General features: G+C 52.9%; 3 protein-coding genes across 3 annotated transcripts; 1 reads left to right on the top strand and 2 right to left on the bottom strand.

Annotated features, from left to right (window-relative positions):
• Positions 1 to 1,017: 1,017 nt before the first annotated feature.
• On the top strand, positions 1,018 to 3,078 carry BDP55DRAFT_548401 (Sir2 family protein; the record flags this gene model as incomplete). The annotated part of the gene is made up of 1 exon (XM_060568836.1): positions 1,018 to 3,078. One exon carries the CDS (start codon positions 1,018 to 1,020, stop codon positions 3,076 to 3,078), a length of 2,061 nt encoding a protein of 686 aa, XP_060431962.1.
• Positions 3,079 to 4,536: 1,458 nt separating this feature from the next.
• On the bottom strand, positions 4,537 to 9,561 carry BDP55DRAFT_629867 (SNF2 super family protein; the record flags this gene model as incomplete). The annotated part of the gene is made up of 5 exons (XM_060572079.1): positions 4,537 to 4,699; positions 4,755 to 8,862; positions 8,923 to 9,010; positions 9,066 to 9,092; positions 9,148 to 9,561. The coding sequence occupies 5 exons, from the start codon at positions 9,559 to 9,561 to the stop codon at positions 4,537 to 4,539; spliced, it is 4,800 nt and encodes a 1,599-aa protein (XP_060431961.1).
• A 2,603-nt stretch (positions 9,562 to 12,164) lies between these two features.
• Positions 12,165 to 12,374, bottom strand: BDP55DRAFT_534399 (uncharacterized protein; the record flags this gene model as incomplete). Its single annotated transcript, XM_060567873.1, has 1 exon — positions 12,165 to 12,374. A coding segment is annotated over one exon (210 nt), but the record flags the coding sequence as incomplete, so codon positions are not given.
• Positions 12,375 to 12,406: the final 32 nt, after the last annotated feature.

Raw genomic sequence — 12,406 nt, 5'->3', positions numbered from 1 at the left:
GCATGACAAAGTGAGTGGAATAAGAGGGGAACGAACAACAACACCAAGAGGGGGTGGAGGAGGAGGCCGGAGGGAGGCCGGTGTGCATGGGCCACTTTCATGTACCTCAAGGGCAAGTAAATGCGGAAAGATACATGGAGTGGAGTAATTGTTAGGAGTAATAACTCTTCGGGATCAGGAGCAGGAGCAGAAGCAGCAGATGCCAGACGGGAGCGAAATGCTCACCCAATTCCCGTCGACTTTTCGACCGGACCCAATGGGAAATTAAGCGACTCTTTGGAGGCCGGAACCAAAACAGAAGGAAGCGCGTGCGCACCGAACCCAGACTTCACCGGCAGCAAAGCACTAGCCACCGCACCGTTCCTTACACCTTCTGCCTCCCGTACCCGTGTGCCCGTCCGTCTCCCTCCTTTTCGTGCCCTCTTCTCTTTCTCTTCCCCGTTTCGTCGGGTCTCTCACCTTCCCTTACCTTAAAGTACCTTAGGTTATACCGTAATTACATAGATGCCAGCCCACCCGCCCGTACTTCGTACCCTTCTGCCGCGCCGGCCCTGACTGGGTCCTCTGATCTGCTGCTACCGCTGTTCGGCCTTTTCCTGACCTGTGTTGACGGCACTTTAGGCCCAGCTCTGGTCCCGCCTCTCGCTTGACTGTGTTCCAAGTCACGTCCGCTCCCCTCTCTTCTCCCATTCCCCCCCCCGGTGCCCCCTTCTCCCTCCGCGCCCCATCCATGTACGTTTGCTTGCAGCCGCTACGGCTATGTACTTGTTAAGGTACCCTCGCCCGTCCGCTCTCCACACTTTGTCTTTCTTCAACGACACTTCTTCTCACTTTCCCGACAACAACGAAAACCCTTTCAATCCACTACCGGAGAAAGAAGCCCACACTCCTGGAAATCATTGAACAATGGATATGGTATAGAACACGCTGCCCATGTTCCCGCAAATCTTGTCCCGCATCTTTTCTTCTTTCTCCCCTCCGTCCCCGACCACCACCGACGACAACGACGACATCAAAATGGACGCAACCCCTTCCTCCTCAGCCATGGACGTCGACGTGCATCAACAGCCCTCGTCTCCCTCAGATTCGACTCTTTCTTCCCCTCTTTCCATACTGTCAAAATCACCCTCAATACCCTCATCGCCAGAAGTCGCTGTCGACGCGTCAAAACGATACCCGTCGCCCACCTCCTCAATGCCTTCAGGCGCTCAGTCACCAATCAAGCTCGAGGCGGCCGACGACTCCGTACCCGCCATCAAGCTTGACAACGCTGCCGACTCCATCAACGTGAACGCCAGCGAAGCTACTGATGGCCAGCCTCCCCGAAAGCGACGCAAAGTCACACCTCCCAAGGAGCGCATCACAGAGTACCTGAATCTGGACGAATGCAAAGAAGACGACGGAAACTTGGCGCGTCTAGTCTCCGCTCTCAAGAAACGGAAGAAGATTGTCGTCATCGCAGGCGCTGGAATTTCTGTTTCGGCCGGCATACCCGACTTCCGATCCAAGACTGGACTTTTTGCGACACTGCCCAATGAGCACAAAGTCAAAGGCTCGGGCAAGCACCTGTTCGACGCCTCGGTCTATAAGCATGACTCCTCTACCGAAAAATTTCACAAGATGATTTGCGACCTGGCCACAATGGTCAAGGCCGCCAAGCCCACTGACTTCCACCACCTGTTAGCGTCGCTCGCCGCCGAAAACCGTCTCCTCCGCCTCTACAGCCAGAACGTCGACTGTATTGACACAAACATGGAGCCCTTGAAGACGAATGTCCCTCTCAACGTCAAGGGTCCTTGGCCCAAAACTATCCAGCTGCACGGAAGCGTTGACCACATGGTCTGCTCAAAGTGCAGTGACATCAAGGCTATAGAAACAGAGCTTTTCGTGGGCCACGAGGCTCCACTGTGCAAAACCTGCGAGGACCTCGACATGGTCCGCACGCAGTATGGTCAGAGACGAAGTCACGGTATCGGCCGCCTGCGTCCTAGGATGGTGCTTTACAACGAGTTCAACCCGGACGAAGAAGCCATTGGTAAAGTGTCGAGTGTGGACTTGAAGTCGCGTCCTGACGCGGTCATTGTTGTTGGCACCAGTCTCAAAATCCCAGGCGTGCGGAGGCTCGTGAAGGAGCTGTGTCAGGTCACGCGCAGTCGCAGAGACGGATTTACTGCATGGATCAACACGGACTCGGAACCACAACACAACGACTTCAAAGACTGTTGGGACCTTGTCGTTCGCGGCAAGTGCGACGACGTGGCTCACTGGGCTGCACTGCCCCGATTTGATGTGCCTCATGGCGACCAAACGGCCTACCTCAGCGAGGGAGAGGAGCAGAGGCGCCAGGATAGACTTAGCAGGGATAATCTCGAGGTGCAGCTCATTTCGCCTACGCCTGATTCACCGACTAAGTCTACTTCGAACACTGCTTCGGATTCGAAGAAGCGGAAGCTCGTCGATCCAGTTCAGAGCATCCCAACACCTACAGCCAGCCCGAAGATCAAGGCTGTCGAGGCTGCGAAGAAGGGCACCAAGGCGAAGCAAAGCAAGCTTTCCTTTGGTGGCCAGCAGGCTGCTACTCCCGCAAGCGACGCAGCACCTAAGAAAGTCAAGAAGCCGTCCGCGAAGAAGCCCCGGAAGGACAACAAGAAGGCCACGATGCCTCCCAAGAACAGCGTTACGCAGACCTTCAAGACGCAGAAGAACCGCGAACTCGCCGATATGCCACAAGAAACCTTAGCTGGCAAATTGGACAGCCAGCATTACCTGAAATATGCTGAAGACAAGCTTCAGTCTCAGCTCCCACCATTGCGACCAGCTCAGAAGCCTATACAGAGTTTCGTCTATAAGCGTGCCGACAACACCGACAACGAGGGACAGAAGGAGGATGTTTCATCACCTGTGCGACCTTTCGAAAAGATGTCGAGACCGTCACTTTCGGAGCGGCCAAAGTCCTCACCAAACTCCGGAGACAGCAGCGATGTACGCCCAATGACGCCTATGCATATCCGACGCAAGTCGGCCGACACGATATCCCCCGAGTCGATCCCTCGAGGCATGGAAGCCTTGATGGACTGAGGATAATCATGGAAGCGTTTGTCGATTACATGATCACTCGGCATCGACGCATTTTGTTATTTATATTCATAGAAGACGTCGACCTGGAGGCACCGAAGAGTTCGGGCCAGACAGGCGACAGTCCACGGAAATTTGTCTTATCACGAACGGAGTTGGCATGGAATACGTCTCGCATCACTCAACCTGTACATACACAGTATCGGCCCATTTGTATAAAGCAGCGGCTACAGAGCCGGCGATGTGGGCTCCACAAGCGAGGGCTTCATTTGGGCGGGCAGACGCTGAGAAAAGTCTGCACTCGACACGGACGAGATGAATAGTGGGATAGAGGCGGCCCCAAGTCCGCCATGGGACGCACATGATCGTTAATATACCACTTGGCGCATGCGAGATGTCTTTACTCCTTTCTGCAGCAGGCTTTTGTGACTATCTTTGCTTCTGAATGACGTTGTTCGTTCAACCGTGCCCACTGACCATCCCCTACCGTCCTGCCTACAGAGGTAGGCAATTAGTTGGTCTGCGGACTACTTGAGAGGGAACCTGAAAAGCTTTGGCATCACCTTTCAGGGAGCAGCACCGAGACTACAGGCGTCACCGAAAGTTCCACAGGTACCCAACGGATACCTGAGTGGCAAACATCTTCATTCGAAAGACAATACATCACTTTTGTTACAATTTCCTTCTTGATATGCTAATGTTTCCTCTGTATAAGGTACAACCAGCTGTTACGTGGCAAGTTAGGCAAAACACATACAACAAACTCGAGCCTACGCCTCGGCAGGGTGCTCACAGTCTGACCAACCAAGATGATTGCACTCATGAAGGCTTTCTCTCTCTCATTGCGGTGCTGTCTGTTTTATTTTTTTTGGTAGAGTATTTCTAATACGAGCATGGGAGATCATCCGTCCATCCCTATGCGCTGGATATATCGCTGGATATGTCGGGTCAAGAGCTATATCCCATACTGATGCGACCGAGCGTCCCTAAGGTAGGTATGCATGACTGCCTGCCCGCCAGAACCGTGGGTACGTACAAAGCCACATCTTCAGCGAGTCCAGTCTACCACGCCGCGACCAACAAGGCTGCGCGTGCTCGCACCTGGACGAGGCCAACGTCATGTGACTTGCCCAGAGCCAGCCAGCGATGCTCACTTGCCGCCCCCATGAACACAGCAACCAGAATAGGGCCCGGCTTGTCTGTCCTCGCCTCACTAAAAACTCAAAACGCATGAGGTGAGACATGATGATGTTTTCGCAAAACTCCAAAAAAACGAGTCCGTCCTGTACCATGCAAGTCCGGGTATGTAGTTTATCTTATCATTCCCTCAACCACAATGAAATATGCCTTGCCCACCTAGTACCGAAAACGCCATGCCGATGCTGAAATTAAACACGAATCGTGACTGAATATGCGCAAATAGAAAACTGTCTCCCAATCGTGCTTTTATGAATGCGAATCCTAAGAAGCCGCTGCAGTGCCATTCGCCGCCGCGGCCGCCGGTTTGTCTCCGTTGTGCTTCTTCACTTCTCTGTCCCGCAGGACTCTATACATGGCGCTCAGCCGATCGCCCGTTACTTCGTTGCTGGTGCTGTCAACTGGCCACAGGTTCGCCAAGAATTCCCTGAACGTATGTTAGATCTGTATGAGACGTAAAGTAGCTGGCGGAACAAACTTACCAGAAGCGATTCTTGAGCGCATTGTCTCGCTCCTGGACGAATTCGCGATCCAAGAAGTTGCCAATGACAACCAACTCCTCTCCAAATATCTTAGCGCGTTCCTTGCTAGATTTGATCCTCTCTTTTGTCGTGACAAGAATCGCCTCAAAGTTTGCTCGAACGGGTTTGAGCAAGTACCACAGCATGGCATCCGCGTCTTTCTCACGTTCCTCTTTGTTATCGCCCATCTTGCGGAGCTGATCGAGTCTGTGAAGGGCTTGGTTGCGACGCTCGTTGTCTGGCTGATTTGCTCGCGGTGTGTTGCTTGACCTACGTCGGTCATCACCATGTCGATGGTCCTCGGCGCGACGATGTTTGCTACTGCGCTCAGCCTCATCGCGATGCCTTGGTCTATCAGCTCGAGGTGACTGCTGTTCATCTCCATTACTCTTAGTCCGCCGAGCTTCGTCTGTTCTGCGGTGCTTCGGAATACGGCCATCTTCATGGCCTGAATGCTTCCTCTTGGAGTCAGGGCGCGGCGTGCCCTTTTCATCAGCGTTGCTACGGCTGCGGTGATGATCGGCGTGACTGCGTTCTCTGTCCCGATGTGAGCCGCTCTTTTTGAGGGCCGGCGGGGCAGGAGACGCCGCGCCACTGCCTACGTCGCTGCGACGGTGTCCATTCGCCAGTCGCTTGTTATTGCGATGGTGATTTTCGACAGTTCTGTGAGCCAACGGGTCACTAGAATGCTTGGCCGCAAGCACAGAGAGTAGGTATTCTGAACGACGGACAAGATGTACGGCGCCTGGCGAGTTAACACCTTTCTCAGTCGCCTTGTTCCGTTCTTCCTTCTTCTCGATGCGATGTTCCTCGAGGAAGAATTTGTCCGACATGTCCAGCGTGGCATCGTCCCGGATTTGAGTCCAAGCCCCGAAGCCATACTTGTCGATGCCAACCAGAAGCATGCCATCTTCTCGAGCGCCCCACTCACATGAGTAGTGGGCGGCCTTGGTCGCATCGGCGAGTCGGAATGTCTTGAAGTCATCGTTCTTCCGAATGGTTTGCCTCAACAGGCGAAGTTGTTGCGGACGCTCGACCGCAGTCTCAGCGTTCATCTTCCTGACCTCACCGAAATCAACCAAGACAGCCTTCTTATCCTTCTTTGTCAGAGACTTGCCAAGTTTCCGCTCGTCGTCCATCAGACGTGTGTTGTTATCATTGAGCGCATCTTCGCATCTTTTGACAAAGTCGTCCAGAATCGACTTGAGGAATTCGCGATCGCGCTCTGCGAGGCGTGCTTCCTGCACAATTTCTTCGCCGCGGTCATCCATAGAGCCGTATCTGAAGAAAGCCTTGAGAAGATTACGCGTCTCCTTCTCGTTGAGTGGGCGCTTGGGATCAGACAGCAGGGCACGCTGCTCCTCGGCCTCTTGGCGTTGTTGTTCCTCTCTTTGCCGTTTCTTCGCAAGACGATCGGACCTATCCGTCTCATTTCGATTCTTCATTGTCGCTCTCCGTGGAGCACTCTCGGCAGCAACCTTCGCCACGTACTCCTCGTTCTTCCTTTGCTCCTCATCAGCCTTAATAACGGCGAGCTCTTCGGCGGGGATAATTTGATCCCAGTCAAGGGCCAAGTCATCCACCTTCACGTCGGTATATTGCATGAAGTTGTCCCAGTCGATACCACCACTGCTGAGATTCATCTTGTCATCCACCTTCGTCTTCGTGATTTCGGCGTTCTCCAAGATGGAATCGATGTCAAGCTGCTCAAGGCGCTCTTGGTTGCCACTTTGCTCGAACATCTTTTGCGAGCGCATCTTGAGAATGAGCTGGATGTCTTCGGCGGAGTTGGGCCCTTCGATTTTCAGACCCTTCTTATTCATTTCGTCACGGAAAGCCTTGCCATCGTCGGTTACGCCAGCTTGAATAGTCAGGTACTCAAGCAAGAGCTTATTGCGAGCGCGCTCGAGCACTTCTTCTTCAACGGTCTCCTTTGACACCAAGCGGTAGATGCTAACGGGCTTCTTCTGGCCGATTCGGTGCGCACGTCCCATAGCCTGCAAATCAGCCTGGGGATTCCAGTCGGAGTCGAAGATGACTACAGTGTCGGCCGTCATCAAGTTGATGCCCAAACCACCTGCTCGGGTGGAGAGGAGGAAGCAGAAGTCGTCGCTGTCTTCCGCATTGAAGTGATTGATGGCCATGCGTCGGGGCCCGGCGGCGATGGTGCCGTCGAGACGTTGAAACTTGTAGCCTCGGAGTGCCATATAATCGCTGAGAATGTCGAGCATCTTGACCATCTGACTGAAGACGAGTACTCTGTGTCCGTCCTTTTTCAGCTTTGTCAAGAGCTGGTCGAGAAGCATCATTTTTCCACTGCTGGCGATAAGACCCTTGATCTGGTCTTCTCGACGGGTGCTCCCGGCAAGAACTCTCTCTTCGGCACCCGCAAACATGTACGGGTGGTTGCTGACTTTCTTCAACTCCATCATGATGTTCAACAAGGAGTTCTTCTGGCCGGTTGCGCTAGACAACGCGGCATAATTCCTCGTAAGAATGTTCTTGTAGTAATCCAGCTGAACATCAGAGAGCTCGACACGAATAATCTTCTCTGTCTTTGGCGGGAGATCTGACTCGACTGTCTCTTTTGTGCGTCGCAAAATATAAGGGGCGATAGACTTGTGGAGGTCCTGGAGCTTCTCTTGCGTATCGTTGCCCGCAAGATCTTCCAGCTCTTCGTCGATCACAACCTTTCCAGGGTTGAGGAAGTCCATCAGCGCGGACAGCTCGGCTAGGTTGTTCTGGATAGGGGTGCCGGTAATCAAGATCTTGCAAGGTACGCCGAAGCTCACCAGTCTCGCGTACAATTGAGACTCCTTGTTCTTCAGACGATGTGCCTCGTCCACGAGGAGTGCTTGCCACTTGATCTGTTGAAGAAATTGCCAGTCTTGGAGAATCATCTCATACGAAGTAATGAGGGCGTTGAACTTTGGCTTTTTGGGGTTGCCGTTGATCATGAGCTCGTTGTCACGAATAGTGCTGCGAGAGGCTTCGTTGCCGAGATACACAACGTAATTCATGTCGGGGGACCAGTTGTCGAAGGTATCGCCCCATGCTGGGATGACACTCAGAGGGGCAACAATGAGGAAAGGTCCCTCTTGCTCGCGTTCGTTGCGAAGCCAGCTGAGGAATGACACGCTCTGAACGGTTTTTCCAAGACCCATTTCATCAGCAAGAATGACGTTGTTGGCGCGAGTCCAGTTGAGACACAAAAAGTTCAGCCCTCGAAGTTGGAATGAGCGCAGTTCGCCATTTTGGATGAAGTCGGGTTGCGATTCAAGCTTGGTCATCCTTGTTCGAGTATCCGGGTTTGACTCTTTCCGATCAGAGACCCACGAACGAGAAGATCGATCCAAGAATTGATCAATCTTGTCTTGAAAGTCCGCACTGATGGCAGACGCAACTTCCCACGTGCACTCGTCGTAGTAGCATCCTTTCCACTTGACAAGGTATTCTGTTTCGTCATCACCGTCTCGAACAGCGACAACTCTGTCCACCTTCGTGAAGTCTTCCAGGGCTTCTTCGGCACGTTCACGATCAAGGAAGAACTGCTCCTTGGTTTCCGGCGGGATGTCTTCGCCATACCGAATCAGGAGTTCGTGTTCCACGATGGTTCTAAAGTAGTTCTCGACTCTACGATAGCCTCGCATGTTGCGTAGGGTCTCTGCTGTTCCCCAGGTGTCGTGCAAATGAGACTTGCCTTGCCACTTGACGAAGTATTCGAAGTCGGTTCTGGTTGAGCTCCAGCTGAGCTCAAGGCCATCTTTCAACTTGTGCCGGAGGACTTTGTCGATGTATGGGGAGTCGTCAACAACATCTGCCGCATAGTAGTTGGGCGTAAGCAAGTCCTCGTCCTCGTCATCGACGTCGCTCTCTTCATAGGCGCCTTGTTGTACTTGCGCCGCCCGTCTGCTGGACCAACGCTTCTCGGCGAGAAGCGCGCTTGGCTGGGCCTCACGCTGACGGCGTGCCTTCTTTTGCAGACTTTTCGCGCGCGCACCACCGTAGTTATCAGAGTCGGAGTCCGAATTCGTGGAGGGTTGTCGCGCGGGTGTACCTCGTTTAGAAGCTAGGCGAGGTCAGAATTGATGATTCGATGACTTTGGAGGCTAGAAGGGTTCATGCTCACATTGTCTCGATGTCTCAACGCGTCTTCTTTTCACCACTCTTCGGTTAGTAGGAACCACATCAGACTCGGATTCATCAGAAGAATCGACCTGTCATTTCCAAAATGTCAGCGAGAGGGTCTAGCAAGCATCGAATCCTACGTACCATTCGGCGCTGCTGTGTCGGACGTGACTACGAAGCAAAGTCAGCTCATGGCGTGGTCAATCAGAGCGGGCGTCAATCATACACTTCTTCTCAACCCGTAGAGTTCTGGATTTGCCTTAATGTAATCATCCTCTCTTGCAGGAGCTTTCCGCTTTGTGGGCCGCTGGGAATCATTGGAGTCTGAGTGGACGTCGCCAGCCCCGTCGCTTTGGGCAACAGAAGCCGCGTCCTCGTCCATATCGAAGTCGGCATCGTCAGATGCGTTGTTCTCATCACCAGAGCTCTCGCTTTCGGCGAAGTCGGGTGCGCCATTCATGTAGCCGGACAAGTCGTTAGGATCCGGCGACGGTGACGATGAGGCGAGGCGTGCGGCATTATCGTGCATATCTGAGAGATCACTATCGCTCTGGTGGCCAGCAGCGACTATGGGGGAGGGAGAACCGCCCTCCGGCGACCCATACCCGTTTGTGGGACCGGGTTCGAGGGGGCTAGACATGGTGATGGTCTAAGTCGAGGCTGCCTGCTATGGATGGGACGACGTTAGCCAAGTGTCTGACCGCCTGAGAGTAGAAGCGTAGAAAGAGCGTGATCAGTGAGGTTTGGCGACCGAGATCACCATAGAATCACGAGAGTAACCTAGGAATTGATAGAGATCTCGAGCTCGTCGCATCGCGGGGACGCGGTTGATGGAGACGAGGCTGAAAGTTGATGGCGATGCCATTGTGCCAGTCAGGCGGATTCAGAGTACCGTGACGTGTCACCATGGCATCGGAACCATTCAGTGAGTCCGTTTCCATCAACACGAGGCATCTCAGGGATCGCCCAGGTCATGGCAGATGAGGGTATCAAGATGGGAGCGCGCCGCTACAAGGCTGGCTTGATGGCTCGTGACGGGAAAGTGACTGGCCCTTGGAAGGCTTGTACAAGTCCAGTTAGAGGTAATAACTTACAAGTCATTAACGAATGGCCTCCAGGCAGCTAATACCATTGATCTTGATCAGAAAAGGTATTGTAGTGAAGGAGGTTATAGAAAGTGACGTGCCTAGGTAGTCCGTAGGCCTGGTGGGTGATGGGTGGTGGTGGATGGAAAATGTACTGGTGGAGAGGCAGGAAAGAATTGAGGTGGATGCACGGGTGAGGTACAGGTGGTTGTAGCGCTATCCGCACTGAATCACCCCCCAAAAGAGTCGGTCGTTTTTTGCCTGAGGCACGATCAGCCCTCTTGGGGACCTATCTGGTTCGTGGAGGTCAAGGTGAATGGACGAATGGGAGAAGAGTAAATTTATGGGGCTCCCAGCCTCAGAGGTTGAACACGCCGTCGCGGGCGGGCAGGCAGTTCCCATGAGTTCACCGAGACTCGGAACCCCGCTGGCACTCCCACACCTCACCACTCCCGTCGTTCTTCCCCACTTTGGACGACGCAACTCCGGTAACATCTAGGGCCGCGATAACGGTCTCCGATGGTTATCTTATTGTTGCAATTCCGAGTATGAAGGCGTGCAATAATTCCATGTTTGTCTGTGATGGATGGCAATTAAAATTATCTTAGGACTCGTACTCTCGAGGAAGGTAACAGATCCTACTTTACGCTGGGCTTGATTCCACGAATGTTTGTGACCTTTTGGTCTGAAGTCAACCATTTCGACTCATAGACTAGACCGTACCTTCTTTTGCACTGAAGCCGAGCAAAGCACATGTTACCTTATGCAAGATTATTTCGCACCGCTTGTCGTTTTGTACCTTAGTTTTCGGTCTGCCTAGCAAGGCTCTAGCCGCTCTCTCGTGCGTTGTACAACCGGTCTCAAATACTCCCACTGTCTGCCGTTCATCGAAGCTTGATTCTAGATGATATGTCGTTGGATATATATACAGCAAGCTCAGCTAAGGTACCACACAAAGGTCTGCCACCTTGGAATTGAGAGTACTGAAGCAAAAGGGGGCATGGGATACTCAGGTACATCTGTCACGACATTCTCAAGACGGAGTCACGTGAGAGTCTAGCAACCGTACTGTCAAGGTGCGGACAGCATAGGCAGATCAGCAGAGGCTGTTTGTATTTCAAGCATTCAAACGATGGGGTTGGTCATTCTTTACGATATCCTTACGCCTCAATGCGTCCCTGGAGCTTGCCGTTGTCTGGTTTCTGGACAGAAGCCTTGAGACTAGCCGCCTGAAAACGACTCCTTGACACCCAACACATTCATCTAGAAGTGTGTCTAATGAGGGAAATAGCCTCTGGTGGAAAACATGGCAAATGACTTACCATAGCAAGGGACAGCGCGGACCTTATCCAAGTCTGTGTCTATCCCAAAGGGGATTTTTGTTGGATGACAGTAGGTATGAAATGCAGTAATCCACATCTCTTTAGACCAAAAAGAAACCCTTCTGGCAAGTAATGAAGCGGAGACAAACGGCCTCGGTGCGATCCGTCAACCAACCTTCGGAATGGAAAATAAACATGGGGTCAGCCTTCTTGCAAAGTTGTGCACAGGCGTACCTATGTTTCCAGCCAATTTTGTCACCAGCACATTCATCTGCAGGGGATGTTCCAGGCCTTGTGTTTGGCCTCACAAAGACCGTGATGTCAGGTGCTCTGGAAGTAGTTACCAGGTACTTTTAGCCTGGTGCGTGAACACAAAGTGACACACAAAACACCTGGTAACCCTCACTGGCGGGGTAGTTAGAAGGCGGTAGGGTAGGGGAAATGCCCCGCCAAAACTTGGCCAATTCACACACTCACAACCAGTGACGGCGCACACAAATTAGCTGACCGCTGTATTTCGCTGCCATAGCCGTGCGTTTCCTTCTCATCTCTGCCACCTTTGCAACAAACACCAAATTCTTTTCCCTTCCTCACCCAAGAAGGCCAGGTCGCGACGCCTCGACAATACTCGCCGTTTCTCCGGTCCTGTTGCTTTCCAGGTTCTCTGCCTCTATCCGATATCATCCGCAGACTCTGAATCACTCCAACCGCCTGCAGAAGTCCCCCCCTCTTAACCTATCTATTTTTTGATTTTTTCGAACCTGCGCAAAAAATCTTGCCCCACCATCCCATCGCCAACCCCGCCTCGATCCGTCGGGCACCACCATCACCATGTCTGACAAACTCACCCGTGTCGCTATTGTCAACAGCGACAAGTGCAAGCCCAAGAAGTGTCGCCAAGAATGCAAGAAGGCCTGTCCCGTTGTTCGCTCTGGAAAGCTCTGCATCGAAGTCACTCCCGAGTCCCGCATCGCCTTCCTCTCCGAGTCACTATGCATCGGTTGTGGTATCTGCCCCAAGAAGTGCCCTTTTAGCGCCATTACCATCATCAACTTGCCCACGAACCTTGAGAGCCAGG

Source organism: Colletotrichum godetiae (genome assembly GCF_030913485.1).
Source record: "Colletotrichum godetiae strain CBS 193.32 chromosome Unknown BDP55scaffold_12, whole genome shotgun sequence".
In the NCBI taxonomy this organism is placed as follows: domain Eukaryota; kingdom Fungi; phylum Ascomycota; class Sordariomycetes; order Glomerellales; family Glomerellaceae; genus Colletotrichum; species Colletotrichum godetiae.
The sequence above is the reverse complement of the archived record's forward strand: the minus strand, read 5'-3'. Positions and strand labels throughout refer to the sequence as shown.